Source organism: Rhea pennata, chromosome 13, assembly GCF_028389875.1.
Source record: "Rhea pennata isolate bPtePen1 chromosome 13, bPtePen1.pri, whole genome shotgun sequence".
NCBI lineage: Eukaryota > Metazoa > Chordata > Aves > Rheiformes > Rheidae > Rhea > Rhea pennata.
In genome coordinates this window covers 23,216,871-23,236,670 of record NC_084675.1, presented here as the reverse complement: position 1 = coordinate 23,236,670, position 19,800 = coordinate 23,216,871, and the positions used below count along the sequence as shown (strand labels likewise).

Sequence of the window (19,800 nt, the reverse complement as noted above, 5' to 3'; positions counted from 1 at the left end):
GGAAATATAAAATGATTTGACCAAAAAACATGTAAAGATTTCATCATTTAGAAAATACTTCCTGAGGATAAAAATATAGGTGTTTCGAGCAATCAAAATTCCATTCATCACAGACTAATTGTATCTAAATATGAAGAACGCAAAAAGAGCTTAGAGAATATATTTCAATGGAGAAATGTTCAATGGAACAAAATTTGTTCTCCTTTTATCACTACAAGAACACTGGTCTTTTTGTGGAGGATTCAATTTGAGATAAGAACTGGAAACTGTCAGAAACAAAACAATGTAGGAAATACTATCTTGAGGAGCAATAAGAAAAACATGGAAGACAGTTATATTCGATCCTGTGGAAAGCCGCATAAAAGATCAACAACAAGTTGAAGAATCTCATTCCAAAATCCTGCAAACTCATAGAAGATTCTACTATAGAAAAAAAGAATAGATGACAAGGATAGAATCAAGATTCTCTAACTATTTGCTTTACTAAGGTTCAGAGGATTTGAGCATTCTTGGTACTAGAGAAAAAGAATGAAATAGCAACACTGTTTAAAGTAAATGGCTGAAACGCATCTGAATTGCCCCCAAAATACAGGAACAAAGTGCTGACCTACTAACAAGAAAGATACCTTGTGGAAAGGACTCAAATTAGCACTTTGAATTTTAAGCATTTGAAGCATTTATTCAACTTTATTTTAACTCAATGGCTATTGGGAAGAAGGCATTATTAAAGCTTCAGCCATACTTGTATCATATGAGAACTCTCCAGGCACAGCTTAGTGGTATTTCTCAGCAAGACCTCTTCATGCATTTGAAGATCCTATCAACTGATTCATATTTAGTGTGTTCATGGTACCTCATCCAGGAAACCACTCTTTTCCCTATCCCCTGAACAAAGACACTAGTAATTCAAATAGCAAACAGAGAGCACTGTTTGTAGAGCTAAAAGCATGCCCTTTTACACCCTTCTGCTTTCAAAAGTATAGCAGAATCTAAGAGCTTGAGATAGCAGCTTAGGTTATGAACATTGCAGCTCAAAATCCTGGAGTTCTGTTAAATTATACCTGCTTGATCAATATTCAGAGAGTGGGTAATACCCTTTTTGTCTGGATTGATGAATATGATATACATTATTAACAAATTAAAAATCCAATTAGCAACATGCTATTTTAATACTTTTTATAAAGTTCTGTAAATTGCAAAATAAATTTTAAAAAGAAGAACTAAAAGTCTGTCCCTGCAAGGTCTTCACAGCTGAGAACAGCCCATCCTGCTCCTCCAAAAAAACAGAGAAGTTAACTGCAGCAATGTATATATATATCAATTATAATGCTATTTATATGGAATGAATTTCAGCCAGATATTATGCTACTCTGTGTTTTAGAAAGCAGAGAATAAACTCTGTTAAACTCTTATAAGAGTAAGAAAAAGTTCTCCTCACTTAGGATTGCTCCCTATAATATAATCTTCTCATTATCAAAAGTAACTTACCTATAATTGACTTATGCAATGTGCTAGTAGCATTTCAAATTAGCCCTTGTTTTAAAGACCAAAGAGTAAACGAGATTACCTACAGTGCTACAGAGACTGAACTTCCATCATTTCTCTATCATTTCAGAAGAACAGTGGTATTTTAAAGTAAGAGCTGACAAAACACCCTTACAAAAAACAAGCTGAAGATTTCAAAACAATCTGGCTTGTGATACTAGAGCTCCAGGTTGCCAAAGTCATCTTTCTTCCTTACCTATTATTTGCACAATGTCAGCTACTTGAAAGCATGCCTGGGCTCTGTTGTTACAGACGTGAGATAAGCGAATGAATAGCCAATCTTGGTCTTTTAAGAAAAGTATTTATAATATTCCTATAAAAACATACAGACATGCACAAAGCCCAGACTCATCTTCCTGTTATTTTTGAGTCCAGCACATCCAGGCTTCACGTTACTGTCAGAGCCAGAGTTTGAAAATTGTGGTAGCATAGCTGAACTACCACAGTAGTATTTCTCCCGTGGCCCTGTGATCAACAGGAAGGAAGAAAGGAAAAGTTTTGGAGCATTGTTGATCCACCAGTCCCCTTATTTTGGTAAAAACGAATCCTCCCTGTGTGGCAGTAATGGAACAGCACAAATCATCATTCCTTCCAAAAGCAAATCAGTAGTCTGTTGGAAAAAGAACAGTAATGGCAACTCTAGATCAGAAATCTGTGGGAGTGGGGACTATGACTACACACCAATCCATTGGGATCCACTGTAAAGAAGAGCTACACTTCTTGCTTCCTCACCTAAAACTTTTGTAGACATGGATGTTTCTCCCTATGTTCCTAGATTAATTCCCAGTTTTAAAGAGAAAAGAAGTCTGGCCTCTCGCTTACCTGAAATACCCAACTATCCTCTCCATCTTTGGGAATAAATATCTTCTCCCTCTTTTCTCTTACACTGGAAAAAGGAGCAGGAATTGTCCTTTTCAGCCTCCTGTTGTGTTTATAGTTTTGAAATGTAGTCAGCTTACTGACCTGTTTCTCAAGCAAACAGTTATCTAAGATGCTGTGGAGCAATGCACAAAAAACTAACAAGTTGCACACAAAAAAAATCCAGTATCATTCACTGGCCAAATTACAAGGTTCATATAGGTCTAAGGGAGTTAGGCAGCACTTCCCCTTAAAAAGCACCAGCTACAGTGCTTTGGGTTGGTGACTGTATCTTTCTTACCCGTGCACACAGTACAGCTGACTGTTGATTAATTATCCTGATCATCAAAGATGCGTTTTTACTAAAAGATCATGACTCAATCGTTCATGCCCTCACTGTTGTGGAGGGTGAAATGAGCAATGAGAACAAAACTAATCTTTGCTCCTTCTTTCTTTTAAAAAAAAAAAAAATCAAAAACAACAACTTAGAGCACTATAGTTTCTTATACCTAATACTACTAATCCAGATTTTAATAGCACCCAGAAACTGTCTCCTCACAATCATCCAAAACCACAGTTCAGTAAGTATTTTAAACCAGCACAAACTGACAGTCACTGAAAGAAGCTAGAGCTCAACCTTTTTGTACTGCTCCTTCCTACCCCTCGCTCCTTACGCCACCAAAAGCATTTGCGGAGACTCACAGCCAGTTGACCCACAGAACCAATCCAAGATAACTGGAACCTGGATCAGCTCCTCAGTCCAATTCACTGTGTAGCACACAAATTAAGACTTCTGTCAGCCTCAGTGCCAGCCTATGCCACCCTAAAGTCTTTATGAAGCCACAGTATCTCTGACATCGAAAAAATTGTCCTTAATTAAAAGAATGTCACTTTCTTCCAGGGTAACCCCTACACTATTTTTTGCAGTTTTTCATTAAGGAAAATTGTTTGTGCTGCAGTTTAACCCAAACACAGCTAAGGCATTCTTAGCTTTTTGAAAGGAACCGGACCAGCTGTTAACAGACAGTAAATACCTGAAGGTAATAGACATTTAGTTCCATTCATCTCAAGTGTTCAAGTTTTCTCTGTTAGATACAGAATTAATTAGCAGTTCATTTCTATCTGTGGATTTAGAGTGTAACAGGGTGGGTAAGGTTGTTCATTTGTTTGTTTAGATCTATGTTTCTGCAGGGTTCAGTTGCTGCTATAACTTTGACGCAGATTGACTATTAAAAATCTTCAATTTTAGAAACACATGCCCAAAATATTTTTGAATAAATGATATAAAAATATCAACGCCTTTCAATATAATGAACAAAAATATCCATTTTTTTCAATGTAATGAATGCAGTTCCACTGTGCACAATTAAATCCACAGGTTCTCTCAGAAAAAGTCTGGCAAAACATGAATGGTGAGCAGTGCTGTAAAGTTTCTCTGACACATCTACAATCATTTTAATTTCTGATCAGGATTACTATATCATGCAAACTTGCAAAACGTTCTCAAAGAAATATTTAATGCATATGAATTCGTAAGGGGAAAAAAAAAAAGAATAACGCAACTATCAGAATCCTCACCTTAAATATATACATATTTTTCCTCAAGCAACAACTTAAGGCCAACTAAAAGTGGAACATTATCTTGTAAGAATACAGGGATAAGATTATGCAAAAAATCTTATCTAATGAAGAAAGATGCAGCAATTGTAAGCATAATGATCATCTTCCCTTTTTCCTCACTGTGCAGATGTTTACTAATCTATAAGGGGACTGACAAAAATTCCAGATGTAAAGAAGTACTGAGGCTAACCTCACAAATCAAAACTTTGCATTTAAATCCTCATTTATTTATTGTTAAGAAAGATCAGTGACAAAGTCTTTAGACTGAAGCCTAAGATGTGACTGGGAGTAAATTAGAGTATAAAACACTAAGATCAAAAGGTCATGCCTCACAGTTTTATATGCTGTCAATTAAAAAACATAACCAATTTAAATTTATCAAACAGTTTTATAAATATACCACCCTGACTAGTACGTTATGTTTTCACATGCTTAAGAATTTTTTTTTAACACCTTACAAGAGAGTTATATCAGAATGCAGTCTAAATACTAAGCTTCCTCGGGCCCCATAGAAGAAAATACAGCCTTTTTTCCCTCCCTAGCTTGGTAAAAGTTTCATGGTCCAAAATGTAATCTCCCATTCCATTTTTTATCCTAGCTAGAATACACTGTTTTTCATTCACTCAGCATTCTGATTCAGTTCCAAACTGGTATTTCTTACATCTGAAGACAGAGTGCATTCTAGGAGTTAACAGGCCCATGCTGCATAATAATACAAAAGCAAAATAGAAAATTTATTTTAAATACATCATATATGAAATATAGTAACCATTAACATAGAATACCTGATAATTTAGATCACCTAGTTCGTTTTAATGTAAAGTTTCCTAGAATGAACTCTGTTACTGCTCCACAATCTTTTCTTATAATCAGAACTTTGCCAGCACTGTTCATGTTGGCCAGAACGTTATAGACCTCAACAAAGCAACTGAACAGATGACAACGCTTACCAGCAGCAACTACAGCTGGAGGAGGCGAACCTGCCTCACCACCACTTGTTTGGCTCATGGATGCTACAGATGTTTCTCTGGAAGGTGGTAACTGCAGCTCCTTTGGCAGAAGGTCATAGACAGATTCTGTTGAGCAGAGGAGAGGAAAAAGAAAAGGTCTTAAACCTCTGTGTTCCGTAAAATGGAGAATAATGTTTTAGTCTAGAAATATGAACTATGATATAACATTTTCAGAACCTTTCTAAAAAGTTACATTAAGTACTTGGAGACCTTAACACCACAGAATAAAGTCATTTCAAAACCAAACAAACCACCAAAAAAATTAGGGTACGCATTCTCAAGACTGAAACAAAAAGATAGACATTTGTTCAAACAAAGAAATCATTCATAAACTTCCATGGGAGCTGTACTCATTTAGAACGAAAGAGCTGACAGCACATATGAGAAAGCACGTGAGAACTGAAGATAAATTTGTTCTCAGAATCCAGACTGTGGGATTGACTTCCAAAGGAAAAATAAAAAGCAACTAATTCAGTATCATGTACAGAATAGTCTTCCCATTTAACAATTGACACTTCCTGTTCTATAGGATCCCCTACTTCCATTTCTCTGCAAAAATTTATTGTCTGAACAACAGGCAACACTGAAGCAGATACTCCAAAGAAAGCAGCCTCCACTAAGAAAATCGCTATTGCCAATATATGCTACACAAAAAGCTCTGATTAAAATGTGGTAGATCCTGTGTAGTAGTACAATTTCTAAGAAGAAAATTTTTGTGACTTCTCTATTGTGAAACAGTTATGGCTGCTACACATAGCTCACCCCACATAACTTTTATGTCTCGGCTGTTTTAGCTTTAAGTAAGCTAACCTCACGCTCAGTTTCTGCATGTTTGCTAACGGCTCAAAGGTAAGTCATTGACTACATGATGATGGCTATTTAGAAGAGGTCAGTTATAGAGAGCTCACTGCACTGAAAGATTAAGCATGTATCAAGTTACTTTGAGATAAACAAACACACAATTGCAAATCTACCTTTTCAAGATAATACACTAAAGATGCACCATTATTTCAAACACCCAGTTTGGCTGAGCAAATAAAACAACAAATGGACAGACAAACAGAACCAACAACCCTATACCGCAAAACTTTATGAAAACCCTTGATATATATTATTTACGTGTCCAGGACAGCTACAGAAAACCCAATATGCATATTCTTTTCCTACGAAGCAACAATAATACTCAACTGATCCTAACATAATACATACTCATACAGTATTTCTTCTGTAAAAGTAACATAACTGAAGATTGACAAAGCGTGCTTAACTAAAAGGTTTAATCCACATTAGGACCTATAACGAATGAAATGCACTCAATACAAATGCAGAGCTATCTACATTTTTAACATTATGTAATTGTATTAAAAATAACACATACCAAATGCCTGCCATACCATAAACCAGAAAAATTATCTTACTGGGTAAGAGTGAAAATACTGTCACTGCTAACTCACATGAAAGAAATCCAAGAAAACTACAATGCTGTTTACAGGAAATGCTACTTTATCTGTTACGTGCAAAAAATCACAAGCCTCTACAAATAGTGGCTACAAACAGGCCATAAGATGTAATTTGACTTTACTCCACAGTCTGTCAAACTTTTTTACTGTATATTTTTTTAATTTACACTCCCTTTTCAGAGAAATAGTATTTCAGTAATATGACAAATAAACAAAACAGAACATCTTTTAATTTAGGCTGGTAATCAAAAGACTGACAGTCAGAGGTTGCCATGCAAACCCCAAGTGGAAACCTCAGCAGATTTTTTTAAAATAAAAGTTACCCTTAATATTGAGACCGCAAATTTGAAAATGGAAAATATTTTAATACAGCTCAGATTAGCTGACCATAAAATCAAGGCATTATTCTTTAGAACATCTGGGGAAAAAAATATATTTACTTGTGCTTTCTGAGGATCTCTAAAGGTAAGAAAAGAAGAAGAGAAAGCCATTCATACTTTTGCTGCTGTTTCACCACGAAGAACAGCTGCAATAGCATTTCCCTCAAAGAGGAGTTCCCTTCTAAAACTAGTTTTCTCAGATATTAAGGCCTAATTTCCCATTCCTCTGGACTAGTAATTTTCAACACCATAAAGCTAGCTTTCAAAGAAAAAGATTAGATCATTTTAAAATTTGTTACACAAAGACAGGATTATAATGATGCTTTTTATTTTATACTTCATTTACTTTTCCACAAAGAGGTTATTTCTCTTTTAATGATATAATCTGGTATTTTACTTCGTTAAGCAGAAGTATCGTGCATCCTCTATATATGTAAACATTTATATAGTTTAAGTCTAATATAAATTTTACTTTCCATTGGAAAAAAAAAGAATTGAGAACAATTAAAATTAAGAAATTAAGAATTTCATTCAAGTTGCATTGCATGGACGTGGAGACTTGTATTCAATCAAAAAGCAAACAAACAAACCTGCACTTAAACTTGGCACTAGCCAAATAGTATCTCCTTATGCTTGTTGCGCCTATGAGGAAAAAAAAAGAAAATCAAAACATACTTGTGCTTTAAGACAGGAAGAGAGTACAGAAAGGTTAAGAATAGGAAAAAAAATCTGTTGCATAAATAAGCAGCAAGAAGTTATACTGGTATACGAACAAGAAAGTCTGATGAAAAGAAAAAGACAAAAATAATCTGATTCTGTATTATACTGAATATACTTCTGCCAGTGAAAAAGAAGTGCTAAATTTGTGGGAACTCTTAGTACAAGAGGAGCAAACACAGCCCTAGAGAAGCAATTGCTACATATTCTGCCATCTGTAAAAAACACCTGCCAGTCAACTTCTGACTGGACAATCCACTGAAAGGAAAATAAATAAACAAATAAAGCAGAGAAGTCTTGCACGATCTGGCTTGTAAAAGAAGCACAATTGATCTAGTACCATGAGCATATTTAAGGTGCTATGCAGTTACATTCACGGCTCATAACAATAGGAAGGACAGTGCACGCTCCAGAACTGGAAGCCAAGAAAAATGGAAAAATGATACCTCCTTCAAATAATTGTTGTTCCTCAATTTCTATACTGCCAATATAGGGACAATACAATTTATATGCAAGTTTCATTATGAATTTTAAATCTCTCTTAATACAAAAAAGCACTACAGAAATAACCCTAATGCTAACATAATAACATTGGCTGATATCAGGAACTTCTAATTGCAATTCTCTTTTTTCACTCATAAACTGTGAAGACAATCCTGATGTGCAAAAAACAATAAAATTGTTGTGAAAGAATGAAATATATGTGAGTTTTCACCCTTTTATATACAAGGCAGTATATACCTGAAGTTTCCACGCCACCTCACATTGTACAAGCACAAGAATATAGCCAACATGGCACCTTTTGTAAAAGTTGATTTGTCATGCCGTATTCTGTGAAAGCTTCTGTGAACCACAAAATCCCAAGTAACTTCCTGAGAAAATGTTTTCTTATTTTTGTGTTGAACAGTTCCTATAAGCTTGGCCACTGGCAGAGCTGTCAGTACATTAAAAGAATTATCCAAATAAAAGGTGCATTTGGAAACCACAAGATATTTGTGGGTATATTTTCTGCTAAATTACAGATTTTTTTCTAAATTAGTATTTTAATTCAGGAGATTAAAGGTTTATATTTTTGTCCCCTACCATGAAAAACTATAATCTTTTCATCCCCACAAATATCAGCTACAGAAAAACATAGTTTTGATGTGAGTGGGTACTTCCCTATCTGCCATTCCTCTATGCCTCTGAGCAGTATTGTCCCTGAAGTCAGAAATGTGCCACTAGCTGAAGACAGAAGTCCCTTGTAAGTGAGCAACAGCATTTATCCTGGCCACTATTACCTAGAAGGAGTTAAAAGTCCAAGCTCACTTCTGTCAAGAAACAGGTGCATGTTCAATACTGGAGCAGCTGCTGCTGTTTAATTACCACCCAAGGTATTCATCACCATCTCTCTTATGAAAAGCTACAGCCATTCAGCTTTGCCAGCAGTAGGTGATCTTAGCTGAAAACACATCCTGCAACAAATTCTTCTACCAAACTATTTAAGAAACTTGCACACTTTGTTGTGCAAGAGTTTGGAAGGTTACAGCTTCCAGAAGAAGAATAGCAGTATTTAAAGCTGCTGCAGTCACTTCAGCGGGAAACTTTGCTTTTACATTTAAGACATTGGGAAAGCTCAGCCAGTATTGCTGTTATGCTGCTCAATATATAAAATGTTAACAATTGACCTCAAAAATTAGAGACTGTAATACAATGTGTGTGTATGCACATCAGCATGTACACATATGTGTAAGCATATAAACACAAATCTGTGTATCTATATTAAATATACACACACATTTTCACTCCTTACTACTGTCTCTCAAGAATTCCTCTTCAAGGAGAGAACTGCTCATCATCATAAATCTATCATGAGTTGTAAGATATTTAGTGTTGATCACAAAGCCTCATCCAAAAGCTAAGTAATTAAGGCAAACTTTGGGTTTTTTTTTCCTGTTTTCTCATTATTTTTGTTAAGAAATATATTTAACTCAAAAGTGATAAAAGCCAGTTTTAAGGGATGTTTAACTCCTAAACTCCCAAAGCATATTTTTCTCAGGGAACAGGTAATTTTAATGGTAATACATAGCAAGCACAACCAGTTTCTTTGTAAATAGTAATTCCAATGGTACAATAAAGAGAGGGAAGGAAAGAAAAGCCAGCATTAAAATTGAAACACTTTCCCAAAGATCACAAGAGCATTAAGAACAAATCTTTACTTTCATGCTTCAATGGTAAAAGAGCAAACTACTTGAGACTGGGTCTAAAATACCGTTAAATTTTTGTATCAATATACTTGGATATCACACCTAAAACTGAAGATGCAGTCTATGCACTGCAAAGCTGTCCATAGGACAGGAAGGTGCAAAATGTATTAGGAGAGAAAGAAACAAAACACTATTAGGAAGTCACTGGGAGATGCAGCCAAGAGAACACTGATAGAGTGGAATAAGGGAAGAAATAGCACCACAAAGGTTCAAAATAGAGAAGGAGAGAGGAGGGAAAAGGGGGCTGGAGGACAGGGGGATTAACACAAGACAAGTTCAATATCAAATGTGAACTTTAAAGAAAAAACCTTCTTGCTTTTCCTCAGAACGGATAAAGCGTTGTAGTCTAAAATATGTATTTACTGAAATGGATTATTAGGAATTATCATTTCAAAACTTTTCCAAGGAATCTAAAATTGTTTAGGTACCTTTAAGAAAGCTCACTGTAATAAATCTGATCTTTGCAAATCATACTTCAAATAAAACTTTGTGTTTTCACCTAAACACAGGCCAATGTTTATGTATGCAGCACTATAAATAGCATTAAAGCAAAAACTGACAAATTCCAGAAAGATTAGAGTTGTTGCAAGGAAACCAATTCTTCTCCAGAGGATATGGCTTTTCTCTATTCTTTATACCATACTTAAGTAACTCAGACTCACTTCCCTACAGATCACCTCGCCTCCACCACCAAGTATTTAAATGTCAAATTTCTTCAATTACCTTTTATCCGATTATCCTTCCACTATAATCTCTCATCTGATATCAGCTGCTTGCAACTTTGACCTTCCTGCCAGTTATACTAAAAGTTCAGAAAATTTTATTTCACGTGGTTATACCGACCTCCAAAGCACTAAACACTAGGTCAAGAGATCAAGAGGTTTAGGCAAAACAGAACTAAGAAAAATCCTGCAGAAAACTACAGACATAACCGACCTGATGACATTACAGGAGAAGTGCAAAAGGGTGGTAGTTCATGTTTTAAATATAAACATATAAACTGAAATTTCTGTGTTCTTTCTCCCCATACTTTACTAGTTTCATCTTCATGCACACACATAACATTTGCCCCTTTTTGTAGGAATGTTTTAATATTCCTATACACAAATAGTCTAAATGGACTACATTGTAGACATCCGGACTAACAGTAAAATCTAAGTTCTCCAGCCTTCCCTCTCATCCTCAACAAAAAGTACTTACTATTTTTCAATTTTCACGTTACTCTCATCATCACAGTATTAAAGGACTGTTCAAGAAATATATAATGCTTTTACTAGAATTATGACAGTAGGTTCCTCCTTCTTACCAACTATGAAACTGTGATTCTATTTAAACTTTTTTCTTAATAACATACCTGCTAAGCTATTCGTTTTTATTAATGGAAGCAAAGCAAACAAAACATACCGCTTAGAAGCAGGAAGCAGTTATGTTAAGATAACTGTAAGATTCTGTGAGAATTCATTGCAGCTTTGGATACGACCCAAAGAAAGCACTGCTTTTTCTAAGACATTTGTGTTCTCATCATGGAGAGTGCTCTGTATTGTTATTAAAAAGTAGAATTCTCATTTCAGAATTTCAGGTAACCTTCTATGGTCAGAATAGATGCCACTTTCAAGTAAAAACTCTTATTAAATGTATAAGCCCAATACTGAAATGCAGATACAGTTATGCTACCACTTGAAGCGGATGAAAGGTGGGAAGAGGAAAGAGAATTACAGTTTCACCAAAATAGCTAATGAAAGTAGTTGGAAATACTCAATTCAGCTGTTAGCCAGGATCGAACACGCATTGATCTACTACTCAATCACCAGCAGCACTTGCAAAACTCTTGTAGTTAGTCACACTTAATGAATCTTGAATGACTTTTCAGTTACATCTACAGAGGAATTTCAGCCATACAGCATAAGAACTGGGATTTCTAGTAATTTAGTGCCTCATTAACTTGAGCTATGCTAGGACTGGTTCACAGTGTTGCCGAAGAACTTGTCTATCCTTCACAAAACTCTGCAAGGCATTCTTAATCTAGCAACACATTTAACTGAGATGATTCTGTATCTGCAGGCTCTGTGCTTCTACTCCAGCTGGCACAAAATTTTGAATCCAGTCTGTTGGACAAGTAGTTTCTTCTTGTAGCAAAACACTTTAAGAAGCAGGGAGCTTAGAAGATACAGAAAATAACAGAGAATATTAGTTTCCAATGTTTAAACACAACAGTAAGCTTTGAGAGTTCATTTGTATGAAGTGGTCATTAAAAGTTTGGTATCTCCTGAAATACCTACCAACTGCTTTCGTATTTTCCCATATAAAAAAATTCCCCACATTAAAAAACAGCAAGAATTGGACCACATACTAAGCTTATGCTAACATAGAAGTGAAGTTTTGGTAAATCACAGAAATGGTCTTTTTTGCACCCAGATAATATGCTGCCAATGGAAATAATCAGGATAACAATTACTAGTGCTTTCCAAGTGACTTTCTCACTTACTATAATGACTGTTTTTTATAATCCACAATGCCCATGGTAATATTTTAGAGAGTTCTGTTATTAGCATTAAATAGCATACCACTGTGACAGAATTATAAAGAGAATAATATGCAGTAAAACATCCATTCCTGCTTGCTAGACATGCAATCCCACTTTTCTTTTTTTTAATAAATTCAGTAGAATTACTAGTTAACGTGCCAACATTTCCCCACTATTTCAAGTTTATTTTTGACAACATATGGTTAGTAACACACACACAAAAAAAAAAAAAGAAACACAGAAAAAGAATATGGCTTCTGCCTTTAGAATCATAGAATCAGTAAGGTTGGAAGGGACCTCTGGAGATCATCTAGTCCAACCTCCCTGCTCAGCAGGGTCACCTAGAGTATGCAAATAGCTGAAGCCATCTTTCCACTAAACGAAATATTCTCTAAATGAATTTCTGATCATGATCCAGAAAATGCTCTCTGAGAGGGAATGGCAGCCATCACTTATCTGTCTGCAGTTCCAGCCCAGCTTTGACGATGCTTCTTCTCTAGACTGTTCCCCAGGCCCAGTCTCTAAGAGTTGCTTGGAACAGCCTTGGACTCAGGCTGTGCCCCAGCCCATGGTCCACTCCAGGCCCTATTCTACCAGCGTGAGTTGTTCCCATGACTTCACCTCCCTAACAATACGTTTTCTTCAGTGACACCCTGCTGCCCTGGCCTCCAGTCTAAAAATGAGGGCCATCCTGCTCCAGAAGCAGTCATGCAGGAGAGCGGGCTCAATACACGTGTATTGGTGAGAACCCAGCCAAACTGACTGTAGTAGAGGTAAAATTAAGGAGATTTCCATTTATAGCTAGCATTTTTTGCCTTTAGGGGCACAGCCTGGAAATCCCTTACCACCTCTACAATCTCACAAACAACAGTAAAGACAACAACCTTTGTGTTTTAATAAGCTCCCTGCACTGAACGGCTGTCCGCTTGATCCTCATTGATACTGGTCTCCTCAACATGTTTTAACACCTGTAAAGATTTTGGCTGCTGCTTCCAAAGCCATTTCCTTACTGCAGCACATGACAGTCAGTGCACAGATGAGATAAAACCTTGGTGTACTGCTCTGATCAGCTGACAGCATGCTAGCAGAACTACTTCAATACTCTGAGCTGATAACAGGCAGAGTTGTCTATATGGAACTAAGATTAAATAACAATTAGAAGTGTATGAGCCTGCAAGCACACTCTGCAGCACAGGAGGTAGGTGAGGAGTAATTAGAGCACACACTCAGCAAACAAAAGGGAATCTATGAAGAAAAAGCTGGTGACCATATTCCATTGTGTCCTCAGCTATGCATACAAACTCAGGTTCAAAGTACATACGCTCAATGTATAAAAATTCTATGATGTTAATCAGTTCATGTTAAAACACAGTTTTCTGGGCTAAGTCTACACTACCAAATGTCAACAAAGGGCCTGACTGTACTCCTCATCCAAAGGTAGCTGTATTTTATTAAAACTGTACATGCAATTAAGAGTCTTTCAGAAACTTTTGGGAGTACAAGATGCTAAAAACAAAATTTGTTCTACTCCTGAAAGTCAAGGCCTCCCAGTCTGCTAGAAAATCTTGTGGTTTTTTTTTTGTTTTCTTTTTTTTTGTTTGTTTGTTTGATTGGTTAACTGCAATTCAGTTCTACCCAGAAGTCCATTTGCTGTGCTAAATCACATAGTTCGGCAGTTGTTTATCATATGCCAATGACTCAATCAAAAAAGGTTAGTTCACAAAGGGCTTTTGAGGAATGATGAAGAGGGTATAGCAAAGGTGTTAACATCAGCCCTAGATATTCAACATGTACTCAAAGGGCTTGGCTACGCTGCAGAGTGTTAGGGCCATGTCACTCATTTTGATTTTTCTGCACAGAAAGGCTTGGATGTGGGAATACTTTGAAGTAAGTTATTTAGCCTGTACAAAGAACTCATAAGAGCCAGGACTAGCACCATTCTTATGTCCTAGCAGGCACAAGCTGACTCTGCTGATGTGTTACCAATTCTCCAAATCTCATCCCTCCTCACAATTCACAGAATGGCTGAGGTTGGAAGGGACCTCTGGAAATCATCTAGTCCAACTCCCCTGCTCAAGCAGGATCACCTAGAGCATGTTAGACAGGATTGCATCCAGGCAGGTTTTGAATATCTCCAGAGAAGGAGACTCCACAACCTCTCCGGGTAACCTGTTTCAGTGCTCTGTCACCCTCACAGCAAAGAAGTTTTCCTCATATTCAGATGGAACTTCCTGTGTTTCAGTTTGTGCCCGTTGCCTCTAGTCCTTTCGCATGGGACTACTGAAAAGAGTTTAGCCCCCTCGACACCCTCCCTTCAGATACTTATACCCATTGATAAGATGTCTTCTCAGTCATGTTTTCTCCAGGCTAAACAGGCCCAGCTCTCACAGTCTATTCTCATAAGAGGGATTCTCCAGTCCTCTAATCATCTTTGTAGCCCTGTGTTGGACTCTCCAGTAGGGCCATGTTTGTCTCGTACTGGGGAGCCCAGAAATGGACACACTATTCCAGATGTGGCCTCACCAGGTCTGAGTAGAGGGGTGGGATCACCTCCCTTGATCTGCTGGCAACACTCCTCCTAATGCACCCCAGGATACTATTGGTCTTCTTGGCTCCATATGTCTAAAGAGACAGGTTCTCCTGCAGATCCCAGGAGAATTTATTGAACAAAACTGCTATTACAGTACAGAGAGCTAAGGGATATGCTTCAGAAATTTTAAGCCATTCATGAGTTTAACAGGTATTAGAATAAACACAGAAATGTCACTCTTAAATTGTGCAGTGACTGCTTTAACTTGGTATAAGCTAAACTGGGAGTAGTAACTAAGGACCAATTTGAGTTAAGTTTTGCAGTGGTAATATAACTAAAGTCAGACGATGGCTTTTTTGACTATAGGTTATCAACAAGAAATATCACTATAGCTACACTGAGAACACACACCTACACCTTTGTGCATAAATCAAACAAAATTTGTACAAATCAGTGGAATGCTTTGACAACTGCTGCTCCATGAGATGGAGAGTTGATAAGAGAACTGCACAGTAAATAGAAACAGGGACTGGACAGACAGGAAGCTATAGGAGGAAAACTAGAGCTCAGTAAAAACGTTAACAGAAGAAGTATTGACTGTCTTCTGGTTGTCTCTCTCAGACTAAGAGCTTGGTACATAAAAACAGAATAGAAACGGTCAGATAAGGACAGGCCAGATGAACCTGTGACCACTACAATATTTTTCACTCCAGTGCATTCCTAATTTTTGAGCACTCCATAGCAGATCCAAACTCTCACCTGCAGGAAGGAAAAATCACCCACAACAACCAAAAACAATGGCAACTCTGTTTAAAGCACAGCAGAGTTTATGTGATAAAACTACATATTCAGGAAAATTTTGGAAGAAGAAGAAAATAGACAATAAAAAGTAAATCAACTTAGAGACATCTCAGATTGGATACCCAAAACTAGTGGACACTCTTTACCTGGCTTCTGTGTTCTGTAGCTGTCAAAAGAGGATTTGTGATGTATTACTGACTACATTAACCACTGTATGCTCTAATATCTTTGCAACTTTAATGCCTGTAACATAGGTTTGTTCAACAATAGTTAAAATGAGGCAAACAGCTCTGAAAACAGATTCAAGTTACAGAGCAAGATGGGAAGACCCTACATGGTCATATATAAGAATAGCTAAAACACAAAAAAGGAGAAGCCCTTCCCACATAACTGCATAATAAAAGTTGAAGAGCAAAGAAAAGGCTTAAGTTTAGTGAAGCTGAGCAAAAGCACTTAGTAGTCTTGATGCACACATCTTAAAACACTTTACAAACTCGTCAGTCTGATTATTGCTATTTTTGCAAATGTAGAAACTGCATCATAGGAAGAAGACAGAATACAACTCACAAGGCTACCCAGCCAGCTAGCTAGCTGGCGGCAGGACAGAGAATAGCTTTTGTCTTACTCAAGCCACAGTCCAGTGCTCAACTGGCAAGATGGTACTTACTAAAACAACTTCTATTTCAAATCTGCTAGTAGGTCTCACTTATGATAATATGATTAAACATAGGAGCCAGTCCAAATGGAAAACCAGCTTAGTTTAAAATATGTAAGGACTAGTTCCTTCTGTTCCTGTATCCATTAATGTATTCTGAGTGAATATCCCAATACTACCTGGGCCATGATTTTTCACATAGCTCTAAAACAAAGGTATGTCAGATATTACTCAAGACATTCAGTAAACTTGCAGACATTGAACATGGGCCTTCACTTCAGTGGCACCAGTAAACAGACAATAGCAGGAAAAACTGGGGGGGAGGGAGGGGGGAGAGGTCCTCCACTCTTTTTTTCCTGGCGTATTTAAGAGCGTCTTTAGATGGTACCACAGTAAAATACTGAAAGCAAGTCTTCCCTAGCACTCCTGTAATTGCCCATACTGGCAGAACTATATCGCTGCTACAGCAACAGTGGCAGGTTTTCAAAGGAGCTGAGTGTACACAAGGATGTTTTACACAGTCAAACATAAAATCTTCCTTCCAGTTCCCTCTGGCTTCAGACAAAAGAGGCAAACCCTAAATCAACATGATTCATGAGCACATAGGGAAAGGCAGATGCCATGGTTTTGCCTACTCTAGAACACTTTATGATTAAAGTTTACTGTTGCTGCACCTCCACTCTTCAAAAGACCAGCAGAAACTGTATTGCTTACAGGATCTGAGCATTCTGCATTGATGATACAGGTCCAAATACTGTAAATCCAAATTTTGCCTGCAAATGTAGCTACCCCAACAGTGAAATGCGCACTACAGTATGTTAATGAAGAAGAGAGAAGAGTTTGCTGGAAGACAGCCACTCCTATTTTAAACAGAGATGATCAGAGTTATTTAAAATCAAAGTTATTTAAATTTAATCATGGCTGAAATATCATTATCTCTTAGACTTAAATAAAGCTAAAAATATTTTCTTGTTGCTTTTTTAAAGGCAGCAAGTATTAGTACCAAAAATGATAGTATTAAAAGCATATTTTTGCAAACAATTTATAATTAAACAAAAATCAGTCACTGAACTATTCCAATATCCTGTATTCTTCAGAAAAGCTGTTAATCCCAATATTCAGGATTCTGCACAGCAGGGTAAGTTGAGAAATTAATCCTTTTAAAGTTGAATTTCAACAACTAACAAAGGCATGTGTTAGCTGAACTCCATTTATGGCATGCATCCAAATATCAAATAAAGCTTTCCTGGCTGTGCTTCAGTCATCCTCATTCACAGCTCACAGAGTACTTTTACAAATTTAGACAGACAGTATAAATCCTGTGTCTTGTTTGCATCCAGTTCTACACATCCTGAAAACAGAGAACAACATTATTTACTAAGTGTCACTTCAAGAAATGGACCATAAATGACTTACTAAAAGTCCATCCTATGCAGCTGCGAATTCCATATTAAATTCAAAAGATACTAATAAAGTACCACAATGTACAAAGTAAAGCAACTAAGGAACAACAAGACTACAAGTACATGAACATAATGGGGTACTGCTCCTCAAACCAGTTAAAACATTCAGCATCATATTTAAAAGGCTTTACTAAGTAATACTTAAAACAAAATGTACCTTTCTGACAAACATTCCCACACACACACACATAAAATAAAAAGATCTATTAATAAATACCTTATAAAAATCACTATTGCTATGTTTTAATTATCCAGCATGTAGGAAAATGAGCTAAGCTTATTTTTGGTAGGAATTCAAATATGACAGGCACACAAATTCAATTAAGGAATTCAAATAACTCCATTTTGCCACACAACAACTGTATGTAATCATGTTGTAACAACGGCATTTCATTATTTGTGATTGTATACTAAACCGAATTTTAAAGATACTTAAGTTTTCTCCCCATCCACTTTCACACTGTCACTACAAAGACTTTAATTTTCTTCCACACTTCAAGCCTTTGAATACTTATATTTTTATACACTCAGGAGTATTTCAATGTATCCTTAATTTTGAATTCCCTGGATTTAAAACATCTTGAAAAGAAATAGCACACATATTTTTTACCCTTGTATTACTCATACAAACCATTAATTCCAACCATGAAGATGATAATTTTAATACAAAAACTTTTTATAAACAAACAAGAAAGCCACAAACAGCATGTCAAAAGAACAAATATTAATAATAAGTATCTATTTATTATCCATTTTAAGTTATTTCAAAATCAGAATTCACTGGAAACACAGAAGTAATCAGGTGCTCCAGCCAGTTACGTTGGATACACAGGCACAATGCATCATCTGAATTAAGAGACACACAAGAGCGTAAGAGCCTTCCAACCCTCAATTTACTATTGTTTTGGTACTTAAAAAAAAAAAACAACACACATTTTCAAGTTTGGACAAATTTTTCCAATGGGGTGATTTTTGCCATCTCTTACATTGGTTGTAGAACAAGTGCAATACCAGCTATGAGAACTTTTTACTTTTGAGGCTAGGATATTTGATCTTGAAGAATAAAAACGTGCAAAGATTCAGAGAGACTTTCAATATACTACAACCATCTCTCTGATTCAGTAATTTTGGAATAAACATGGTATTTCCACAAGCCATCTTGATTCCCTCTTTACTCATCTTAGTAAGATAAGTGACATTAAAGTGTACTTTCTCATATCTTCCCAAAAGCTGAGAAATGTTTATGCTTCCTATGATCATTTATGTTTGTATTTATAATTTAAGTACTATGTTTGATGCTAAATACAATTTTTTAAAGCTAAATATACAATCATGTTTAATAAACAAAGCTCCTCAGCACTATTAAATGAAAGCCCTGCTGAAAGCTTGATATCTGTAGTACTACTACTAATGAATTTAAGCATCAGATATATGAAACAGAAAATGTTGCATGCAAACTAATGAAGTCTAATAGACTCTTGTATCTAACCAACTTCTCTCTTCGGTGTTACAAGTGTCAATACTAGGAGATAAAACTGCATGAACGTTAAAAAACATTAAATAATGACAAAGACACTTCATGCACAGTTCATACAATCATAAGGCACCTCAGAATACAGCATAAATGTCTCAGATAATGTACTCAATTTTCTATCATAGAATCAGTAAGGTTGGAAGGGACCTCTGGAGATCATCTAGTTATCATGTTTAATATCAACACGCTGCAACTAGCTACTCTGAACACATTCATTGTGAATGTGAAAATAGGAAAGGGAGACGTGTGTGTTGTATAGATTTTATACATACATAATTCAGGCTTACTAGAAAGGATTTTGACAGAAACATGTTTCATGAACAGTATTTGTCCAAAGTAAGCATTCATAAAGCACAAGGTTCTGCAATTCTAGTGTTCCATCTCAGGCTCTACATATGCAAACCTCTTCCTTATTTCTCTAACAAAGAGTGCTTCTGATATGTCCCAAACGTCCCTT

The 19,800-nt window shown here is 36.3% G+C and overlaps 1 protein-coding gene across 3 annotated transcripts in view; it reads right to left on the bottom strand.

Annotated features, from left to right (window-relative positions):
• NFAT5 (nuclear factor of activated T cells 5) overlaps positions 1-19,800 on the bottom strand; it is a 79,606-nt gene that overhangs the window by 48,470 nt on the left and 11,336 nt on the right. The window contains exon 2 of one of the 3 annotated variants that reach the window (XM_062586790.1): positions 4,974-5,099. In XM_062586790.1, coding sequence (XP_062442774.1) covers positions 4,974-5,099 — 126 coding nt within the window. Of the gene's footprint in view, positions 1-4,973; positions 5,100-19,800 lie in introns of those variants that run through there. The other 2 variants (XM_062586791.1, XM_062586792.1) reach the window with 2 other exon arrangements.